The sequence below is a fragment of the Mastigoproctus giganteus genome, chromosome 4 (genome assembly GCF_048544385.1).
Source record: "Mastigoproctus giganteus isolate SK-2022 chromosome 4, ASM4854438v1, whole genome shotgun sequence".
Lineage (NCBI taxonomy): Eukaryota > Metazoa > Arthropoda > Arachnida > Uropygi > Thelyphonidae > Mastigoproctus > Mastigoproctus giganteus.
Genome location: NC_143578.1, coordinates 58,426,063 through 58,450,575, shown reverse-complemented (window position 1 = coordinate 58,450,575; position 24,513 = coordinate 58,426,063). Strand labels below are relative to the sequence as shown.

At 39.1% G+C, this 24,513-nt stretch overlaps 1 protein-coding gene across 1 annotated transcript in view; it reads right to left on the bottom strand.

Moving 5' to 3' along the window:
- LOC150086756 (ataxin-10) overlaps positions 1-22,191 on the bottom strand; it is a 129,717-nt gene extending 107,526 nt beyond the window's left edge. Inside the window, exons 1-2 of the mRNA XM_090371563.1 lie at positions 21,999-22,191; positions 15,321-15,488 (exon numbers count right to left, since the gene is read on the bottom strand). Of these exons, the coding sequence (XP_090227689.1) occupies positions 15,321-15,488; positions 21,999-22,135 (305 nt within the window). The 5' untranslated portion in view covers positions 22,136-22,191. The remainder of the gene's footprint in view (positions 1-15,320; positions 15,489-21,998) is intronic.
- Between the last annotated feature and the right edge of the window lie 2,322 nt (positions 22,192-24,513).

The following is a 24,513-nucleotide window of genomic DNA, read 5'->3' as shown; positions in this document are numbered from 1 at the left end:
AATCATCAAAAGCAAAGCAGCAGACATATACAATGTGAGGACAGACAATTTAATGAATGCCAATAGATTAATAATACTGGAGTCACTCATTTCTGAATACAAGTCAGGTCCACTTCCTAAGGTATAATGAAACTTACACAAAATGCAGAAATGTAGCAATTGGGCAGTCAGTGAAAGAAAAAAGGTGAGCTGAATGTTTTGTTGGAAGTTATGCAAACACTATGACATCTGAACGTGTGGATCAAGTCCTCCTATACTGTTCACTGTTCCTGATATTCACAAACAGTTGTATTTTTCAAATGGACAAAAAACCGTTTAATAAAGTCAAGTGTATGTGTAGATATGGTTTGAAGAATGTTCAAAGGCTTTACCCCTCTCTCATAGAATGGTAACTTCATCAAGCATCTGCAGGATGAAGTTGAATAGGCTGTCTGCAAGCATTGCAGTGGGCCACACCTCTGAATATGCTTCCTAATCTAATGATATTCATGTCATCCCTTGCTCAAATGATTACTCATGACTGGGAGAGGGGACCCGGAAAATTGCTGAGTGAGAGATAATATTTCAATGACCACTGGGTAAAACTGCTAACAAGATATCAGGAAAATCTCCACCCCCCCCCCACACACTAACCCTAATGATATTACAGTAAACGTGCATTATTCAACTGTTTATCATCAGACTTCATTTATAACCAGATCCAATTAAAATCTAGATATAATCTGCAAAAATGGCCAATATTTTAACCCTCTGGGGTATGTCAAAAAATTTTAAATGAGCAGAAGCATAACATATTTTGCATGCCATTTAATATTTTATTTTAAAATGTTGTTCTTCATTTAATGCTATCCAAAGGTCAGTTATTATTAAGTTTAAATACCTAGTAGTAGTAGTAGTGGCCAATGATACATATGGAAAACAGCAACCCCAGAGCAACGTATCAGCTCTGTGGTACTACAATGACAGTGGAAGAGAATGAAAAGGACGTGGGGGTAATTGTGCAGGCAGATATGAAGTTCTCTGAGCAGTGCAGATCAGGCTGCAAGAGTAGCTTATGGTGTCTTATCAATGATATACAGGAATTTTTCTAGCAGGGATAAGGAGGTGATTATTCCCTTGTATAAGGCAATGGTCAGGCCACACCTTGAGTACTGTATACAGGTCTAGAGGCCTCATTTCAAGAAGGATGTAGAGCTGCTGGAACGAGTACAGAGAAGGGCAACAAGGTTAGTGAATGGAACAATGGGTTGCTCTTACAAAGAAAGGCTTAAGTTTTGCAAATTACAGTGTCTGGAGACTAGGCACCGGGGAGGTGATCTGATAGAGGTGTATAAAGCCTTGAATGGTTTGAGCATGCTCAATGCTGATGGGATTCTGCCTCTTGCTCAGAATAATCACCTGAGAGGGCATAAATTCAAATTGAGGAAAGACAGAGGTAGGATAGAGGTGCAGAAATTTGCCTTTAGCCAGCGGGTAGTTGGTTGGTGGAACAGACTTCTATCCCTTGTTGTGGAAGTTGATAGCTTAAATAAATTTAAGGCTCAGCTGGACAGGTATTTCGAACGAATGGAGGGGTGAAGTGGAAGTTTTTTTTTTTTTTTTTTTTTGGCTGATGCTGCATAAGCTTGCTTTCTTGCATCATATGCCTCTACTAATGATGCAAGAGAATAAGCTTATATAGCACCATGATACTAATACCCCAACCTTCATTATAGGCGATTTTAGCATGCCTATGCCTAAACATGATGAAGCCACTGAAGGTCTCAGAACAGTTGTTGGCACATTTTTTTTAGTTCATCAAACCACACCTCCTACCAGGGAAAACCAGATGCTGGATCAATTATTCCACACTCTCCCACACCTTAATCTAACCACTGAACTAATGTTCAGCTTCCCTTTTGATCACTCAAAAGTGATTTTTTTTTATTTTATTATTATTTTTTTTTTTTTTTTTGGCTGATGCTGCATAAGCTCATACACTTGCTTTCTTGCATCACATGCCACTACTACTACTCTCCCATCACGTTTGAGTTCAACATTACTAACGATTCAAATGCTGGTGAAGCTTTCGGGAATGAAGTACTGACCAAAACAGTATACTCCAAATACTTAAAACCCAGAGATCATCCTAGCATGTCTTACAGAAATAAACTGGAAGGATCTACAGCAAGGATCAATAGACTTCACTATATCTAGCCTTGCTAACCAGCTAGAAAATAAAATTTTCTGATAGATCCAATGCATGGTTAAATGCTGAAGTCAGAGAAGCATTCAAGAGGAAACAAACAGCTTTCAGAAAATGGAAAAGTATCATTACTCACATAACTACAAGATGTACAAGAAGGAGCAGGCAACCTTCCTTAATGGCGCCTCCATAGCCAGGTGGGAAGGAGCAGCAGTGCGTAGCACACGCTTCTTGATTAGACCGGGGTTCGAGCCCGTCACTACCAAATGCGGAGGATGCGGAAAGGTCAGGGAATGACCACCACATATCCCTGGAGCAATATGGCCTTAGTTGCTAATGCTCCTAAAAACCAAAACAACAACAACAATCTTCCTTAAATATAAACAAAAATCAATCTGGCAGCTGGTACTCAACAGAATAAATCACTCCAAACATATTGCATCCAAATGCAACAAGGATTTCCATATGGAAGAGTAGGTATTTCAGGAATGACTTTCAACTCTCAACGAGGTGCCATCAGACCCAAAAACCCCAAACCTGAGCAATTTCTTCATACACTCCAGACAGTCCCTTTCAACTATATCTCTAACAAAGCAACACCTTATAAATACCATCAACAGACTTCCCAATAAATCTACAATTGGTCCTGATGGCTTTCCCCTATTCATGATTAAAGTGTGCAGTGCCTTCTATCAATCTTTAATTAAATATTAAATTCCGGAACAATCCCTACAATGTGGAATCACTACAGGGTACAACCCATACCCAAAAGAAGAAACCTTAAGGAGCCCAAGGACTTCAGACCGATCTCAGTGGGCTGCTCTCTATTAAAAGTGTTTGAAAAATCTATCTTATCAACGCTGATTGACCAATGCTTTTCTCATAGATCTACACATCTGCATAATGTGATCCCAAAAGATCTACATATATAAATCTACTGGACTCCCTATTTAAAATTCAAACTGCTCTCAACAGTAAATCTCAGCTGGACGTCATCTTCCTTGAAATTTCATCTGTTTATGATAAGCTCTCAAATCCCGCTCTAATCTAGATTTTGGAAAAATACTTTAGCATTACAGGAAGCCTAGTAAAAACCATCAACCTCATCCTTACACCAAGATAACTCATCATCAGCCATAAATTCTTCCAACAGAAGTGTGTTATAATGCAGGGAGTACCACATGGAGGTGTCTTGTCCAGTTTGTTGTTCACCACGGCCCTTGAACCTTTCCTCGTAAGGTACACAGATTTCTCATCATATGCAGATGACCTCAAATTATAAATAAAATCAAAAGACCCTGAACAAACCCACCTCATAAATCAGTGAGTCACCATCCTGATCAACTTGATTTGATTTGATTTTTTATGGCACATTGGCAGCTAAGGCCATAATGCGCCAAGTCAAATTTTAAAATGCTATTAAACATTTTGGTAGCCAAGGCTACCACATCACACAATTATTGTGTTAAAAAGGTATAAAAGTAAAAGCATAAAACTTAGATCTTTGTATAAAAATTAATAAATTGTAAAAAGTTAAAAACGTCAGACATATTGTGTCTGTCACCTACAATCTGACTGAGTGTAAATGGCTCAGTCAAATTATTAAAAGCGGTAAAATACAAGCGTCGTGCTTCTATAAAAACAGGACATTCTATTAAAATATGACGGACGGTTAAAATAACATTACATATCTCGCACATAGGTGGGTCATCCACCCTCAGCAAGTAGGAATGGGTTAGATGACTATGACCTATGCGGAGCCGAGCAAGAACAACTTCCTCTCTTCGGACCCTGCGTAGACTGGACTGCCATTGCATAATTACAGGCTTGATGTGATGTAATTTATTTGTGGCCTGTCCATGCCAAGAATCTTGCCATTGGGAAAGCAGTTTAGAACATATTATTTGCCTGTAGTCTGTATAGGGGACTGACAGGCAATGATTATCCAGGGAAATGGCTGATTTGGCAGCGGCATCAGCCGATTCATTTCCCAGGATCCCAATGTGGCTTGGGATCCAGCAAAAGGGTTAAAACGATGAGGGTTAAAACCCACCGATACCAGAGCCTGTAACACGCTCAATGAATCGCAATAAATCAAATACCTCTGGTAGTCGCGATTTTTAATGTGATCTAGGGCTGTTTGTATTGCATGCAACTCTGCAGTATAGATGCTAGTTTCTTGTGGGATCTTATAGGATAATGTTTTGTGAGGGAACATAACAGCAGATCCCACGACATTCTAACTTTGAGCCATCTGTATAGATTGGCAGAAAGTCAGAATACAGCTGTCTATGTGATGCAAAGAGTTGCTGGTAGACAGATGGCGGTGTAGTAGCCTTCTCCCAGATCTTAAGGGAGAAGTCGCAAGTTGGAAAATGAGCATGCCAGGGTGGAAAGAATTGCCTTGGTGACTGGGAAACGTTGTCTACCGTCAAGTTCAGCTCATTCAGCAGCCCTTGAGTGCGAATACCAAAAGGTTTGTTGGCAGTCCGACGGGTGTTGTAGAGGTTTTCCCAGCGCGGCTCAAAAACGGATGGCCACGTGGGATGATCGGGCAGGGATTTTAATTTGAAGGCGTACTGTAAGGACAACTGCTTACATCGAAGAGACAGAGATGGTTCATTTGCTTCAATGTAAAGGCTTTGGACAGGAGATGTGCGAAATGCTCCAGTGGCTGTCCGGATGGCTTGATGGTGGATTGGATCTAACCACCGAAGTGCACTATCTCGAGCAGAACCATAGACTTGAGACCCATAGTCGAGTTTGGAACGGACAAGTGCCCGGTAGAGACGAAGAAGGGTAGCCCGATCTGCGCCCCATGAGGTTGACGAAAGGGCACGAAGGATGTTAAGCCCTTTGACACATCTTGTCCGCAGCTGACGAATGTGTTGTAAAAATGTCAGCTTTTTATCGAAAATAAGTCCAAGGAATATGAATTCTGCTACAACTGGGATGTTATTTTTCCCAAGCCTTAATTCTGGGTCAGGATGAAGATTACGTTTGCGACAGAAGTGTACACAAACAGTCTTCTGTGATGAAAATCTGAACCCATTAGCCAAAGACCAAGCTGTAAGATGATCAATGATTTTCTGCAGTTGCCTTTCAATGACCCTCATATTGCATGAATTACAAAATATAGCAAAGTCGTCTACATAGAGGGCATTGTTTACAGTGGGTGGAAATTGTTCTGCGATAGAGTTTATTTTGATTGCAAAAAGCGTAACACTTAGAACGGATCCTTGTGGGACTCCCTCTTCCTGAGAGAAAACTCGAGAGAGGGTGGATCCTAAACGGACTTGAAATTGGCGATTCGAAAGAAAGTTTTTAATAAAAACAGGAAGGTTACCTCTAAGACCAAAGTTATAGAGGTCTTTTAAAATTCCAAATCGCCAGGCTGTGTCGTACGCTTTTTCAATATCAAAGAAAACTGCTACCAAATGCTCGGATTTAATAAAAGCATCACGAATGGACGTTTCCAATCGGATTAAATGATCCAGAGTGGATCTATTTCTTCGGAAGCCGCACTGTGTCCTGGAAAGCAGACCATTTGTTTCTAAATACCATACAAGGCGTGAATTAACCATTCTTTCCAGGACTTACTGCACAAACAGCTTGTCAGAGCAATAGGACGATAGTTACTTGGATTGCTAGGATCTTTTCCTGGTTTTGGGAAAGCAAGGACGATAGCCCTTTGCCAGGAATCCGGAAATTGTTTCTGAATAAAAATTCTGTTAAACAGAATTAAAAGGTGATCCTTAGATTGTGGTGAAAGGTGTTTTAACATTTCGTAGTGGATGTCATCGGGCCCCACAGCACTTGTATGCGTGAGAAAGAGTGCTGCATTTAACTCTTCTTGTAAAAAGGGCTTGTTATACGCTTCAAGCCCTTTTGAAGAGAAGTTTGGTGGGTTTTTCTCAACTTTCTTTTTCAGGGCCAAAAACTCTGCGGGAAAAAATGTTATTGCAGAGATTTTTGCAAATGTTTCCCCTAGACTATTTGCAACTGCAGTTCGATCTGCAATTGGACATCCGTTGTGCTCGAGGATCACTGAAGGGCATGGTGGATATTTTCCCTTCATTTTCCGGATCTTATTCCAGACTACTTTTGAGATAGCAGCCTGAGTTATAGAAGATGTAAAACGAATCCAAGATTTCCTTTGGCTCTGACGTCGTACATAGCGTGCTTTTGCACGTGCACGTTTGAATGATATTAAATTTTCAGTGGTGGGATATCGGCGGGATATCCCCCAGGCTTTGTTTTGTGCTTTTTTTGCTGCCGTGCATTCTGAATTCCACCAAGGTTTCGGGAATAGTGGGAACCAGTTGGATGATTTTGGGATTGCAATTGCAGCTGCTTGGACAATCGTTTCTGTGACATGGACTGCTTCACTGATTGGCTCCTGACTGACTGTACGGATATCAAGGTTTGCCAGATGTTCAAAGGCATTTCAGTCAGCCTGATCAATCTTCCACCGCGGTAAACTAAATGGCAGACACTGTCTTCCACTAGTTAGGGTGGTTATCACGGGGAAGTGATCACTTCCATATGGATTTTCTTCTACCTCCCAAGTAAGTGAAGGAAGGAGAGAACGGGAGCAGATAGAAAGATCAATGGCAGAGAATGTACGGGTAGGCATGTGGAAGAAGGTGTTTGTTCCCACATTTAGGAGGGAGAGATCATTGTCAGTGAGCATATGCTCTATGACTCGTCCCCTTCCATTGATGTCAGCACTACCCCACAGAGTGTTATGTCCATTGAAATCCCCAAGAATTAAACAAGGGGAAGGCAATTGCACGATAAGATCATCAAGGTCTTTCTGGGGGATGTCAATTACAGGTGGCAAATAAACAGAGCAGACAGTTAATAAGAACCCCACTGTAAGGCGAACTGCTACAGCTTCAATGCTAGTTGTAAGCTGCAAAGGCTGAAATGGGATCTGGTTGCCGATGAGGATTGCGACTCCTCCGTGGGCAGGACCATCCACAATTCTATCCTTACGAATGATGGTAATGTTATGCATGGTGGGGTCATCATTTGCCTTTAAATAAGTCTCCTGTATGCAAAAGCAAACTGGTTTGTGCTTTTGCAGGAGTGCCTTGATGTCGTCAGTATTTTGCCGGAATCCACGACAATTCCACTGTAGGAATTTAGCCATTATTTGGACTTGGTGGGTCCATCAGGTGGCTTCCGAGGTGCTGAGGGCTTAATTTTCTAAACATCTCTGACACTATAGACACTATACCCGCACCGCCGCCGATGTCAGTCTTGGATTTATCTTTCCTGGGGAAGTATGGACGCTGTCCTGTGTCCATTTCTTCCTCAGCGAAGAGTTCCAAAACTGACTCATCATGTACCTCCTTCTGCTCGACATCCATGTTTTCCTGGGTACTAGGTGTTACTTCCCCTTTCTTATTCTTTTCTTTTGCTTTTGTTACTTGTGGAGCATTAGGAGGCACCGATATAGGAGTGGCAGCTGATTGGTCCTTCTGTGCAGGTTTTTGGGAGCTTAAAAGATAACGTGCAATGGGAGTAAATGATTCTTTTGGAGGGACGGACATGTCCGTCTGAGTCCCAACCGAACACCTCCCTGCTACCTTCTGGGCGTAGGTAGGTTTTTTGATGTTAAGAGGTTTCACTGCTTTTCTTGCCTCCTGGTACGATATGTTTAGCTCTGCCTTCAGCCGTTGAATTTCTTTTTCTTCTTTCCACCTCTGGCATGCCCTTGAATAGGCCAGATGTTCTCCCTCACAGTTAATGCAGGTGGGTTTAGTGGCTGAACATGCTGTTGTTTCGTGGTCCTTTGCACCGCACCGGGCGCATGCAAGGACTCCACGGCAGGCCATTTGAGAATGTCCATACTTCTGACATTTAAAACACCGTAAAGGGTTCGGAATGTATGGACGTACTGGACAGTTGATGTATCCAGCTTTAATCTCATCAGGAGGTTTGGGAGAGTTAAAAGTCAGGATAACACTCCTGGTTTTAACAATTTTTCCATCCCTTCGCGCAGTGATTCTCTTGACGGCAGTAACTCCCTGTGGTTTTAATTCGGAGCAGATTTCCTCCTCGGTGACGTCGAGAAGATCCCACTCCGAAATGACACCTCTCGATAAATTTAGTGTTCTGTGTGGTGTCACTGTTATGGGTATACCTCCGATTGATGTTACTCGGAGTAGATGTTCAGACTGCCTGTCATTTTTTGTTTCTATCAAGAGGTCCCCAGAACGGAGCCTCTTAACTGACTTGGGTATACCTGCTAACCCATCCAACCCTTTTTGTATAAAAAAGGGCGACATTTTACCAATCGGTGTTTCGTTGGTGGAATGCATTATTAAGAACCTTGGGACAGGCCCTGATGGTAGTTCGGTTCGCTGCCGCTTTGTAGCAATAATGCTATCTGCCTCTCCGTCATTATTTTCAGATAGGGACCGGGTTGGGGCCCCTGAAGAAGTTAGTTTATCAGGATTCATGGAGTTTATTAAATTGTTCAGTGCCCAGGCTCCCCACCCACCACGGAGCCCAAAGGGACGCCCACTACCCGGCATGCAATAAATGCGCTCGGGAGTGGAACGCCAGGGCTACCCAGACACTATACCCGCACCGCCGCCAGCCTGAATCCTGTCCCTCGGACCATGAGGGTAGGGGCGTGGCACTGACACGGTTGACCCTCGCAGGCGAGCCTACTAGCCGATTGATCCTAGCCAGGCCTTCCAGGACCACCCATCTTGTCGAAGCAGGGGCCAAAGTGGTGTATTGAAGCTGGGCCCCTCAACCACCAGGATCCCCCTTTCCGAATTTCCACGGGTCGCAGCGCACGGCAAACACGCCGGATTCCATTGATGTAAGCCTGGAACCTGGGCTGTGGGCGTTGGATCCCAGTGATGCTAGTCTGGAAGTCCAGCAGTGTCACTGGGAGGTCCCCTCACGATGTACAGGTACCCACGTCGAGGGGCCCTGATCAACAGTCTCGTAACCTGTTGGTCTGATATCTACTGCAGATAGGTCTGGAGCTAAACATATCTAAATTAGCTCAAATCACATTTACAAAAAAGAGAATAAAAATTGATATCAGAACTTATCACAACGGAGTGCAGATAAGGAAAGTGAAGTCTCACATTGACCTTCGATAGCGGAGATGTGGAGGCTCAGGCCTATGCAGATGACTTGGTCTTGACCTCCCTAGAAATGCAAATAGATCCTCCCTAGAAATGCAAGCAAATGATGCCCTGCAAAAGCTGCTACATTGGACGAAGCTACACTTGCTCAAACTAGCACCCGACAAGACAAAATCGGTGCTGCTGAAAGGTACACTAGACTTAAGGAGACTACCACAAATTAAGATTGAGAACAAAACAGCTAAGCTGTGCAAACAGATCAAATACCTAGGAATAATCCTGGGCAGAAAATTAAATTTCAAGCCACACCTAGAACATATTAAACAAAAGATAAGATATGTGGCCCTCATCGCTAGAGTCATCCGCAGGGACTGGGGACTCAGCCATACTACCCTGTCCCTCTACTACAAAGCTCCCTTCATCCCTGCCATCATGTGGCTCCCCTGTTTGGTGTGTGAGGGCGGGTCTAGAAATGAATAAAAGGATCCTCAAAACCATTCAGAGGACCATTCTTCCTTACCATGACGAGAGCAACTAGAACGACTAGCATGGCTGCCCTCCAGGTCCTGGCAGGGGTTCTTCCCCTGGACCTCGAGGCTACCTGCTGCAGTCTTCTCTATCATCTTGCTATAAACACATCAGCTACAATGTATGACCTCACCACTGACATCACTAATGACTGCAACTGTGAGAAGAGAAGAATCACCGACCACCTCATCCAGATTTGGCAGAGAAGATGGAGCGACACAGAAAAAGGAGCAGTGACTAGAAGATTCCTCCCCACTGTTACCAAGCTTTACCCCAAGGCGCCAGCGTGGTTTCACCCTGGTCGGGATACCACTTTCCTCCTTACAGGACACAGCCCGTTTAAAGCTAAGCTTCACCAACTTGACAAGATGGTGAAGCTTAGATAACATGGACTGTCCCTGCCACATCAATTGTCCCAGAGTCCTGGAGACAATGTTTGACTGCAATCTGTATGACGACCTACGACTACGCCTAATAACAGCAATCCAATAAATACCAGACAACCAATAACCCAGACTGTTAGATACTCGAGAGGACTACAAGGCACTCAGTCAATATGCCCAGGATGGATCTATTTCCCAAAAAGAAAACAATGATAGCAATACACCAAAGGCAATTTGATGTAAGCTTTTTTGTTTCTATCAAGGACTGCAAGAGGTCAAACAAGAATGTGACACACGAATAAAATGTACCATAATGTATGAAGCTATTCCACAGCACCAACTCCGTGATACCCAATTTGAACACCAATCCAAAATTCCCACTCCTGAAAGTAAACAGAAGAAATCTCCAATTCACTGGACGACAAAGACCGGATATTAAAAATTACAGAACCCCAGACGCCAGCTTGACAAGACAAGACCTTGTTCGTTGAGTCAGTGGTGAAACCACTGGACCTGACACCACCATATGGACTACAGCAGAGATACAATAGGTGATATGGTCTATTGGCTCTCCTCTCCCAACAATTTCTCTTGTACAGCGACTGCCCCACGTGTTCAAATTTAAATCGCATCAAATTTTCCCCAACCTTTTAGGCTCTCCAGAAATAGTTCTTTCAGCGTAAAACCTCACGCAGCACTTTCTAAATACAATTTTACCTAAAGAAACTACAATCACTCCAACCTTTATTTTAGGACCTAGCCACCGAAATCCCAGATAAGCAAGTGGCCGGACCTGCCAGAGTATAATTAGTCTCTTGGTACACCTGGTCGGTGTCCCCATTGCTAGATATGGTAATGCCAGGTCCCACTAGGGGCTCAGCGGCCAACAGGCTGGATGAACAATGGGCACAACAAACTACATACCACATGACCCATACATTATTTTTAAACCTCTGGCACAGACAGGATACTGTCACTCGATACACAGAACATACGCGGAGATGAGAGAAATCCCCGAAGACATCTGACTCTCAACATACCTATACCATACCTATACTGAACTCAGCTTGACTTGGGATGAGGGCCTCACTTTTCAGAACCATTTTTCAACCATGAAAATGAAGACTTTCTTGGCGATGTGGACAATTTGACAAGAGCTGATGGGGTTACTCAACATCGATGTAGTCTGAGGATATGTCCAGCGGTGCCTACAACCTCTCGCACTATTAGCATCACCAAACTAGTCTTCTACCCCGACATCATACATAAACAGATTCCTGGGTAATGCGATGGAAGAACAGAGTCATGGGCAACGCATTCACCATCTCCAGAGCGGTTTTATATACTAAATTAAATATCACTCCCTGGAGAGTTCACATAGCATCCAAGAATATTCTTCTTCTGTCTCAGATGCTAACTGGTGTGACTGACACCCCCAGTCTTCATGGAGTTATCTCTACTCCATGTGCTGGACGCAGTAGTGACAACCCCTACTTACCATTGGATTCTACACTGTCCAACCTGTTCTGTCTGTAGAATCAGGTCCCACTAGGGGCCCAGTGGCCAACAGGCTGGATGAACAATGGGCACAACAAACTACATACCACATGACCCATACATTATTTTTAAACCTCTGTTTCCGAACAACGCAATCACCCTTTTCAATTCATTGGCAATAGACCCTGTGAAATACTCTGAAGACAAGCAGTACAGAGTGAAGAGCCTCTCTGAAGTGCACAGCTTGCTTGAACTATAGAAGTATAAAGAAGCTAGAAATTTGAACTTTATAAATAAGATAGAATGACCAACATATAAAATAACTGTTGGACAGCTACTTTTATATGATATTGTGAATAATTTCCACTTTTAATTTTGTTGATAATTACCTTCTTTAAATAATACTGTAAATGGTTTGCACTTTTGCAAGTATTGTAAATAATTGCACTTTTGTAAGTATTGTATTGTAAAAATTCCTGCATTTTTGTACACCCTTCTAGCCAGTCGACTTTGTAAAAGGGGTGAAAGCAATCATTTGCGATAATAATAAATGGATTTAATAATAATGATAGTTGTTCAATTAAAACTTAGAATGCTTTAAAAATAAAATTTATTTTTTAACAGTTGAAAAAAAAAAAAAAGCAACATTTATCATTTAAACATACATCTATTGTTTTATTTATTTATACTATGGAGTTTTGTCCCCTGCTCACTTTGCTCCTCCACCCCGCACATGCTTTTATATGTGTAAAATGTGGAGGCATATGGAGTAACTCAAATCTTTTCTACGTAAAAGACACCTGTCGAAACGCACTGGTCAATATCTATCAGGAAATGATCGATGTAGTTATTTACCTGTGCATTTGTAGTGCGCGGCATTCTCAAGGTCGAATAAATATCACGGTAAACTCTAGAACAGTGTACACCCTCCAACATGGCGGCAAGCAAAGCAGTGAATGACAAGTTGTGACTCGCAATTTCAACAAACAGACAGGAACAAAGCAGTGATTGGTAGATGCTACTGCTTTCCCCGCCCACTGTCCTCCTAGGTTGATATGCCTAGGGTGTTTTCCCCCACATTTGCTGATGTTTTTAATTGGGAACTCTTTTTTCCATTTTAAACAGTGGGATGGAGGGATAAACACCCTACCTAAGCTAAGACCTTTCTCCTCGACCACAGAAAACAATCAGAAAAGAGAGGTGCCTTCACCTGTCAGTTATCGCCGTACCTGCCAGTGTATACTATACTGGACTTCAGCCAATATCACTATGCAATTATTTACCTGCGTTTACATAGGTCACTTAGGAAAAGCGTCTTTTGCTTCGGGTTCCATAATACATCAGGAATATTTTGCATCCAGAGCAGGACTAAATATATTTACAAACTATAACAAATATTTTAAATATCTACAAGATACTAAATTACAGTATTTACAGATATAGAATATTCATTAATATACAAAAAACGTTACAATGCAACATCAAACGTTAGACAGTGAATGACGTGCATGAGGTTGGTGAACGTTATGGAGGCAGTTGTCAATAATTAATTGCATTTGTAGTTGTAATTGCCTCGCTCTCTTCTCCCATTAGCTCAAATAAATATCACTAGGGGAAAACTTTTTTAATGTATAGATAGATATTGCTTCCTCAGATTGCTGACGAACCTATTCATTGATATCAGTTTTGACTTCCAAAATCTGAATTGAAATAACATTCTTTTAAAGTTGCTTTTCAATGGATTAAATATGGGAGAGTCACATGGTGACAAATGCAGATTGCACTCAGAGTGTTTAAGTATCTCTCAGAGATCATATGAAACAAACAATCAGATTGTCAATATATATAAAACAGGATGACTTTTACTATCAACTGTCCTGGTCACTTGTGTTTAATGTGTTATTTTTAAATAATACATAACTAAGGCTTTAAAAAGTTTTAACAGCATCTCACATGAGTGGAATGCTGATTTTCTGAATGTGTATCTCAACTTTCTTCGGTATTTAATTTTTATAGAAATAAAATAATAAAAAGAATTAAATATAAAAATTCTCCCCAAAAATGGCTGTTTAATAACTTTACAGTAATTGAAGACTTTTGCTTTTCATTCCTTTTTTGAGTGTAAGGGAATTCAAAATTGAGGCATACTGTTTTGATTTAGTGCTAGCATCATGTTCTTTAAAGTCTAGCCGAAAAAATATCATGGTAGTGAACAAAACTTTACCATAATTTTCTTCCAGAAATCTAGGGTAAACTTTTTTTTTTTGCCCATGGAGACAGGTTGCTTCTACTGCTTTCCATCACTTCCTTGACTATTTTATGACAGCAGTTTTTGAGTAGCAACATTTACCATACACAGTAACTTCTATTATGAATTGCTTGCAGTTCTTGCCCTTCAGTAATTAAAAATCAAATCACAGCATGCTCATCCACTTTGGAAACTATCTTTTTGATGTAAGAAAATTGATATATGCAACTGTAACAAAGGTCTTCTTATGAAGCAATATTGAGGAAAGACAGATGTAGGATAGATGTGTGGAAGTTTGTCAATGGTTGATTGGTGGAAGAGACTTCCATCTTTTGTTGTGGAAGTTGATAGCCTAAATAAATTAAGGCTGAGCTGGACAGGTATTTGGATTGAACGGAGGGGTGAAATGGCAGCGTTTTTTTTTGGGCTGATGCTGCATATGCTTGCTTTCTTGCATCATATGCCTCTACTAATGCTAAGCATGCTCACATATTGGCTTAAGCTAGAGTTTTCAAAAATGAGTGCTGCATCTTATCTGAAAAGGTGTCACCAAATTTTGGCATCATATTAGCATTGTTTTCACTTTAATTTCCTTTCACGGGATATACTGATGCAACTGAGTCATTAAAATATAATGAGTAAGACATTAAAATTTTATGATATTTATTTCTTCATGTGAAAGGTGGCCAGTGAGTTCTGGACACATTCTTTCTTTAAGAACTAAGGCCTTAAAGAAAGAATACACACACTTGTGCATTCTGCTGTAGCATTTAAGTGTAATGTATCTCTCATCAATAGCATCTAAGGTATCTCCCATCAATAGTTTCATACCCAAGATATAAATGCTGCAGTATAAGGTTTTCATTAAAGCCTTTCTTTATTTCACCTTATAAAAAACAAATACTAATTACTTTAATTACAGTACTAGGTTTTAGGGATAGAGGAAATATGTCTTTGGTGGGGGGAAATATTGGTACTGGTTCACTGTAGCCTGGAGTGTTAGTGGTGAATTTTTGAAAATCCAGTTTGTATGTGGAAACTACTTGCCATAAATTTGTAAAAACAAGTGCACACAGGGTGAGCAAGGATTTTTGAACCATTTTATAGTTATGCTTCATTAGGATGATTAAATATAATAATGTTGTGGTGTCATCTGGAGCAGTTTACAGTGCCACCTTTAGCACCAATGGCATTGATTCTTAAACCCTGCTTTAGGATACGGGATGAAGCTTTTATAAAGATGATTTTTTTTATTTTCAAAATAAGGAGTTTATTTAAGAAAGACAAGCAATAGAAAATTAATTCACAGGTTTAAATAATATGATGAGAATAAGGAATTTGAAAAAAATATACCGTTTACGAACCTTGCACATGCATTCTGATTTAAGGGACAAGCAGCACAAGCATTCCTGCAACATCGAAAAAATTCAGCTATCAAAATGAGATCTGAACAAAGCACTTTATCTTCAAATCTTAATATGTGAAGTAGCACTTCATCCAAAATTGTCCAATGGTCTATTCCTAATGATTCCCTGTAAAATTATATTTGCATTTTCAGTTTGGTAATCAAGAGCAAATCAAAGTGCCAACATTAAACATCAATTGCTAACACTCAGATTATAAATCAACATGCTATTACTTATACTGTAATATTGTTACATTGCATGCACGCTATTAATTATAATACATATTAGTAGCATTTAGTATATTTATGCAATATCTATCATTGCTCCATTTTAGGAAGATCAGTAAATCTGAATTATTTGTTAATGTTTATGCCTATCAATGAGCTACTCATGAATCAAGTAAGTTTGAGAATAAAGTTTCTAACTGTTAATTTTAAAAATTTCAATCTAAAAGAGGTATGACTTGAAATTATCTATTTAAGTCTTATCTGATAGTCAAAACTATCTTATTTGAAAATATTCATAATTCAAATTTAGTTGAGATTTATTCTAATTTTAGTGAAATCAGCAATAAGGACGAAAACTAAAAGCAGAAATCAGTGGGTCAGGAGTGGACTAATAAAGGGTTGACAACTTTTCTAAAGTAGTATGTTCAATTCATTTTAATGCAGTACCATGCAAACTTTGTCAACTGTGGGCCCCTTTTGATTTTTAGCTTTACTGGCAGACCCCAAAATTAAAAAAAAAAAAAAAAAGTCTTAAAAACTTGCCTCTCAGAATTAGTATGACTGTGAGCTTGTATCTGCTTGTGAACCTCACATGCTTGTTTGCAGACCTCAAAGAGGCCAAGGACCACAGTTTGCATGCCACTACTCCAATGTAAGGTTTCATGTGCCATTAAATTACGTGAAACTGAATTAAAATTCTAATAAAGTATTATACCTACAATGGTGCTCAAAAAAAATTGCCTCACCTCATTTTTATGTTGTTTGTCTTTATACTGACAACTAATCTTTTAGAAACAGCTGAAAGAACATAAGTAATAACAATACACATACAAAACTATTAACTGCAGAAAAATCTACTTTTATGTCCTATGGGTAAATATACACTCTTCTCCAAAACAACATGTTACTTACGGTTCACATAACAAAAATTCTATGAAAGCAGTGATTTTTTTCATTACTTTGCTCATACTTGGATGACAGGCAATTATATAACCAAAAACTATAACAAAATGCACACCAATATTTCATTGGCCCACCCCTTGCTTAGATGACTGCTACACATCATGGCATTGACTGAATAAGATTCTGAATTTATCCCTGGGAAATCTCATGGTACCAAACACAGATTAATGTCACCTGCAGCTCTCTAAGTGTTTTTGGTTTCTTTTGTGTTACTGGAACACACACACTTTGTTCCAACAATTTTCAATTGGATTGAGATCTGGACTGTTCCCAGACCATGTTATTGTACGAATTGATTTATCCTTCAACCATTTTTTCAGCTGTGGACAGCAAAATAAATTACATTTATTTAAGCAAGTGTGCGATGTTTCATATATTTAAAGCTTTTGCTAATTTTATGAAGTAGTACTTACAGTTTTGGCTCTATAACATGGAGCAGATCCTGAAAAATGCAAGTGGCAATATCCCCATAGTGATCTCTAATTGTGAAGAGTAATTTTATCTGAAGAATGTCCTTATACACTTCAGCATTCACTGTACCCTTCACAAATTCAAAACAACCAAATCCTCTATGTGAAATACAGCCCTATATCATTTGATATTCAGAATGTTTCACTGTGGAAATGACATAGTCAGGATGAAATTCTTCTCTTCTTCGTCCAACAGTCTGCTGGCTGTTCAAATCATGCAAGTTGAATTTTGATTCATCAGAGAAAATAACACATTTCCACTGATCCTCAGACAAACTAATAAGCTCTTCTATCCACTTTAGACACTGGGCTTTCATTTTTTTCATCAAAAGTGGCTTTGTTCTTGGGCAATGTGCTACTAATCCTTAAGAGAAAAGGCATCTACGTACTAGCATTAGCACATGATGCAAGAAAGCAAGCTTATATTGCATCAGCCAAAAAAAAAAAAAAAAAAAACCCTTATTGCACTCATCCCCTCACTCCAAATGTTTGTCAAGTTCTGCCTTGAATCTGTTTAAGCTATCAACTTCTACAATGACAGATGGAAGTTTGTTCCAGCAATTAACCACCTGCTGGCTAAAGGCAAACTTTAGCAAAATAATAAAATCATAAATAAAAAATAACTAAAAGTCAAACAAATATTTATAATTTACTATCCCCGAAACAAGCAACTGCAAATACATATAAGATATATGCTTATATATATAAACACACTAGTACTTATAAAGAGCTTCTACTGATTAATTGAATAATCAATTAACTTTGTTGGCTATTCTGTGCCATGGCACAACTGCCTGTGCTCAATATTCACTAGTCATTTGGCTAACTTTCTTAAGAGGAGGTGAGGTTATGAATAATTTAAGGAACTCCCAAATTATTATCATTAATGGCCCTCAAAAAGTAATATAAATAAGTAGTAGTATAATTTTTTCTGAAAATACTGATTTTCAGAAAGAGTTTGGTTTTATTAAGAAAATACAACTTAAAAATTAATGTGAAACACAACACAATATTTGTGGAAAAATTCTTTAATGTTCATGGTGTTGGTCTGATATTAATGATCAAACAGTTGCTAAACAGCATAATCTCACTAACTAGCAAGAGCACTTTCAAATGTGACTCCATTTCAGTGACTCCACTCTGCTGTATTTAGTCATCTCTTTGAGAGGTCTGGATTCAATTCCTGTCAACAAATGGAGGAATTTCTAAAGTCCTTCCAACTGGGGCTGTAGTTAACTGATCTGAAGTGGAGGGGTTACAATTTTTCCTGATGTTTTCTAATTGCAAAACATGGAAATCAGACCATGAATAGCAAGGATTCAAAGGTTTCTTTTTCTTCTTTAACTTTTTTGTGTATAACTTTTTATAAGGATTTTTGCTTTCAAATTCATATCTGTATTTCATTATAAATCCTGGTTTGGGTTCAGGAAAATCTGGTCACTTCGTCAATACGACCAATAACTACACAGTATATGTTTTTACATTTACTCTTGTTATCATGGTTCAGTCTTCCCTGGATGTTGTCTAGCTAGTATATTTTCATAAGTTAAGCTTCCTAAACACTCATTTCAGCTTGGCTAGAAAAGCAGTACAAAAGTTTCTTTCAAAGATACATAGAAATATGAAAGGATATCATTCCCACTTTCGCTTTAATTATATGCATTGTACACTTCATATTTTAATATACAGTACGTGCTTCTTCATATAATAATATGTAATCCTTTACTTTAGTATTCTATATTCTCGGGATAAAAATACTAATAATATAAAGATCGAGATAACAGAAGAGGAGAAAAAGCAGTATGTACTGCAACTTCTGCAGACTGCTCAGGACCAAGATATCGATGAGGAATATTACAACTTTCTGAAAGTGATGAAGCCCAAGAAACATATAGGTAAAAAGAAATCCAGAGAAGAAAAAACTAGTCAAGAAACACTTGTCATGATGAACCAAAGACGACAAATGAAGAGCAAGGTAAACACCGACAAGGAGAAAATTGAGTACACTGAGTTATGTAAAGCCATTAGAGAGAGACTCGGAGAGGACATAAGAAAATTTAACACAAGAAAAGTAGAACAAGCATTAAGGGAAAACAAAGGATTTAAATCAGCAGCCATGAGCAGTAATACAGAAATACAAATGATACTGAAACTGAAGAATAGCGATGGTGTACTTATAAATAGCAGAGAAGGCATAATTAAAATAGCAGAAGACTACTATAAAGAGTTATACAAGGAGCGAGGGAATGATGCCAGCAGTGGGGAAGATGGATTGCAAATTAGTAACACATACCTCATATCCTTCCTGATGAGGTAGAACATGCATTAAAGAAAATGAAGAATCAGAAAGCCCTGGGGGAAGATGAAGTTACTGTAGAGTTGTTAAAGTTGGGAGGAAGAGACATGACACAAAAACTGACAAGACTCTTCACAAAATGCATTAGAAAAGGTGTGATGCCTTAGGAGTGGAATAATGCATTCATAGTTTTGCTGCATAAGAAAGGAGATAAATCAGAAATTGGAAATTATAGACCAATTAGCTTGTTATCCCACATCTACAAGTTGTTCACAAGGGTCATTACCAACAGATTATAAAGAATACTTGATGAGAATCAACTGAAAGAGCAAGCGGGCTTTAGGACAGGATTCTCAACTATGTATCACCTTCACATAATGTCACAGCTAATGGAGAAAGCAAATGAATATAAAATACCATTATGCCTGGCATTTGTGGATTATGAAAAGGCATTTGACTCCAAATAGCATAAGGCAACGTTTTGGGCACTGGAAAGACAAGGCATAGATACCCCATATATTATGATTTTGAAGAAAATATATGAGAATGGTACCTCCTTTATTAGACTAGACAAAGACAGTAGCAAATTTAAAATTGAGAAAGGAGTTCGACAAGGAGACACAATATCTCCGAAGTTGCTTACTGCTGCCCTTGAGGAAGCTTTCAGAAGATTAGACTGGTCACAGAAAGGAGTCAATGTGAACGGAGAGTACCTAAACCATTTACGATTTTCAGATGATACTGTTGTCAAAAGCCACGATCCCAAAGAATTAGAGGAAAATCTTAAATCAGTTATGCCGAGTTAGCAAGGATTTTGGACTAAATATGAATATGGCTAAGTAATGATGAACAAGTATGCCAAGAAAGGGATATAATGATTGAAGGAGCAGTAATTGAAAAGGTGGAGTCATATACTTATCTGGTACAAGTAATTAGCTGTAATAATGATAAATGGCTGGAAGTCAAGAGAAGAATAAATTTTGGATGGATAGCATTCAGGAAATATAGTCACATACTGAAGAGCAATATCCCAGTTTGTCTGAAACGTAAAATAATGAACCTATGTATACTCCCCACCATGACTTATGGAAGTGAAACTTGGGCACTCACCAAAAGAATGGAAGAGAAGCTGAGAACTACACAGTGAAGAATGGAACAAATTATATTGGGAATCAGACTGTTAGATAAGAAGAGAAACACATGGATTAGGCAGCAATCTCAAGTAAAGGACATTCTTATCAAAACTAAAGAACTAAAATGGTCTTGGGCAGGACACATAGCTCGAAGACATGATGACAGATGGACTAATAAAATAACAGAATGGTACCCACGAGCAGCTAGAAGAAAACCTGGAAGCCAACAACGGAGATGGACAGATGAAATTCATGAGTTTGTGGGTAGTAAATGGATGGCCATTGCACAAAACAGAAGGAACTGGAAAGTTGCTGGAGAGGTCTTCATCCTGCAGTGGATTGAAAATGGCTGATGATGATTCTCAGGATTTCTTGCACATCAGCACCTATCTGTGATTGAACCTGTGATGACCCAAGCATTTTGCTGTTGCAAAAACCTGTGATTCGAAGCTTACGTTACACATGGTGTAACTTGCCGTAGTTTTGGCAATTCAGAAATATTAAAAATATATTTTTTTACTGTATTTAACATTTTCATTTTTAATTTTCTGCACTAACAGCATATATTATCACCATTGTTCTAAAAAAGGTAATAAAACTTTTGGGCTTCATATGAAATGCACACAATTATCCATATGATATTATTATTATTAGCCATATGGTGCAAGGAAGCCTGAGGCCTTCACTGCACCAGCCAAAAATGTTTGTTTGTTTATGGGCTTTATGGCACAAGGGCACCAGCCAAAAAAAAAAAAAAAATTCTGAGTTACCCTGAGAGAGAGAGTCAGAAGTAGAAGGGAATCACCAAGGAAAAGAAGAATGATGATATCCAAGCTCAGGACCCTGGGTGTGTCAAGCCCATACTCACCAGATGTGAGCCCCTGGTGTTATATATCGCTTCTATAAGCGAAGAAAATTAAAAACTATGGTATAAAAACCTACAGCATGTAACGAAATATCGCTGCTAATGAGAGCTGGAACTTAGAAATAAAAAAGTTAATTATGGTATAAAAAAAAAAAAAGCTATTTTTAAAATTGGTTGCGAATTAATGAAAAGACACATTCGTATGGTGTGAAATGTGCCAGAAAGAGGAGAAATAAGTGGTGCTCAAGCTCCAAATCAGATTGAATTACAAGTCGGAGCTAATGAGCAAGGAGGTTACAATGCTAAAGGTTAAACTTTCCTGTAATAAATAATGACAAACAAGTGCATACTGGATAAAGTAACCCAATATTCTGCTGTCAGCATGGCAAGTCCCTTTTTTTTCTTTCTTTTTTCTGTGATCTACCTTTCGTTGCCCCCTCCCCATTTTCCTTTTTCTAAACGTCAGTGGTATGCCTAGACTAATTGCATTAGAAAACAGAAAGGCGAAATTCCAGTGACCAATCACTAAACACATCTATTTCGGAATTTCTTGGTGTTTTTGACAGAACAAAAATATAACCAAATGGAAAATAAGAAATAAATTTAATTAATATTCTTCAAAGTGAAAACACGGATCGTTCTCACATGAAAGGGTCAAAAAATACATAAGCTCAGTTTATACCTATGATGTTCATTTTTCATTAACTCTGTAATTCTTTTAAGACACGGCAACAGTTCCTCATTACGCTGTCGATTGGTGTCATCGGTGGCTAATATTCTTCGCAGATTTGCAAAAGCAGACGACACGCAATCGTCCATTTCCGACAGCAGCAAAAGACAGATAAACACGCATGCGCATCAGCAATACGCACACTCGACTGAATACGAAAGTCCGTATAATAACGTTAATTGGCAATATTTTATATTTCAATAGTTTTTGATCGGTTTTACCGGAATTCGAAATGCGCGACATCTCACAACTTTATTCTATTATAACAATAACTGACTTCATATTGCAAACACGACGATACTATCCACAGATTATTATTATTATTATTATTATTACTATTATTATTATTAGCCATATGGTGCAAGGAAGCCTGAGGATTATGCTGCACCAGCCAAAAAAAAAAAAAAAAAATTTCAGTTATCCTGAGAAAGAGAGAGCAAGAGTCAGAAGTAGATGGGAATCACCAAGAAAGAGAAGAATGATGATATCCAGCTCAGGACTCTGGGTATGCCAAGCCCATACTCACTAGATGTGAGCCCCTGGGGTTATTAGATGGGAATCTGTGCTAGTAACCATCCATTGCACTGGTGGTGGTGCAATGAAGTGGGAAGTGAGAGATGCATTATTTATAAAAATATTATAAGTAACACAATTAGGTAGAATGTAATTGAGCAGTAATCTAAAGTTGGGTAAAAAACAAACTATAGGATGAACTGGAATGTCGAGCGAAAATCAGACCAACACGTCACCTGTACCTCAACTAGTCACTCTTCTACATGAGGAATGGAAGACTGTGTTCACTGCAGTGTCAGTTGTTGATGACAATACCAAAAGGGAGGGGAATTGATATTTGATATTTATTACTTAAAGCGGTCCCAGCCAACCAATGTCAACCCCGCTGTCAGTTACACATAATTTAGCAGTACTTTTATATATTCCCTCTCCTGTTTGCCCAAGTACAGGGAGGGAAAAACCTGCCATGACCAAAAATGATTGATATGAACAAATTGAGAAATAATCAAATTACATAAAAAATAAAATATACATATATTTAAATTTCAGACAAAGTCCAAACTTCATTGGATCTTTCTGCATCTGTTCACAGTCTGTTGGAAAGCCAGCAGTGCTAGAAGCTACCGAGAGCAGAAATGCTAGCACAAGGAGCTCTCAAGAACAGAAATTCCAGCACAAGGAGCTGGAGTTCCAGTGGATACAGCACACTCAAGCCTCCACGATTTAACAGAACTTTAGGTAATTGAGCATAAGGAGCTGGAATTGCAGTAGATATAGCAGACTCAAGCCTCCACGATTTCACAGAATTCTAGGTAATTCGGCATACACCATACCACATTACAAATCCAAGGCTTCCAGATGCAGAAGAGTCTTCCGCCTAAGAAATATTGCAGTTGCAAAGGCTTAGAAAGCCAAGAAGTTCTCCTCTTTATCAACTAGAATTGTCTCGCAGCCTTCTGCCACAAGATTGAGATTACTGACCAGAGATACCAATTCAGTTTGTAGATCGCAGTACTCCTCATAGTTGTACATAATATGTTCCCATGATTCTCTTTCGCCACAATGGCAACTAGATCTTTCATTAATTCCTAAAGGAAGGGGGAGCAACAACCTCTTAGTGAAGTGCAACAACCTGCAATGAAGTTTATAAAGTGAAACTGATGTGTCTGGATACTTTTTTTGGAGAGTAGCTTACCACATATAAATAGATCAAATATTTTAATAAGAAATATTTCAATACATGCTCTTAATAAATAGATGACTCTTTCAAGGCAGCACTACATCACTTGTTGAGGCATCGTTTTGATTCTCGAAGCCAATGGAGATTTATATGTTCACGGCAAAAGAGATTAAAAGTCAGGGAGCGTTAGCATTAATAGTAGCATATGATGCAAGAAGGCAAGCTTATAGAACATCAGCTAAAAAAAAAAAAAAAGAAAACCTTTCCCACTTCACTTATTCATTTCCTCCAAGCATTCGTCCAGTTCTTCCTTGAATTTATTTAAGATATCAATTATTTGTATGTATCTTTATGCTGTACTATAAATGGAAGCTATAACTGTTGCATTAGTTGTCCCGGGGCAAGTTCAGTCTTGTGAGCATGTTTTTTGTACTGTATTGTGGCACGTCTCTATATGATCATACTGGTCCGGCACTTTGTCCAGGATGCCTCTTAGGCAAACCTGCAGCTACTGGCTTGACGGGAGCTGTTGTCTCTTTGCATTGTAGGAACGCGTGACCGAGAGCATATAAACGGACTTTTATTTATTCTACGACAGATACAGATGGAATTTTCTCATTTTCATTCTCGAAGAGTCCAGCAATCAACCACTCGCTCGCTAAGGAAAATTTCAGCACATCTATTCCACAACTGTCGTTCCTCCTTTTCAATTTATGGCCCCTAAAGTGCGTAATCTGAGCAAGAAGCAGAATCCCATTAGCATCGAGCTTGCTC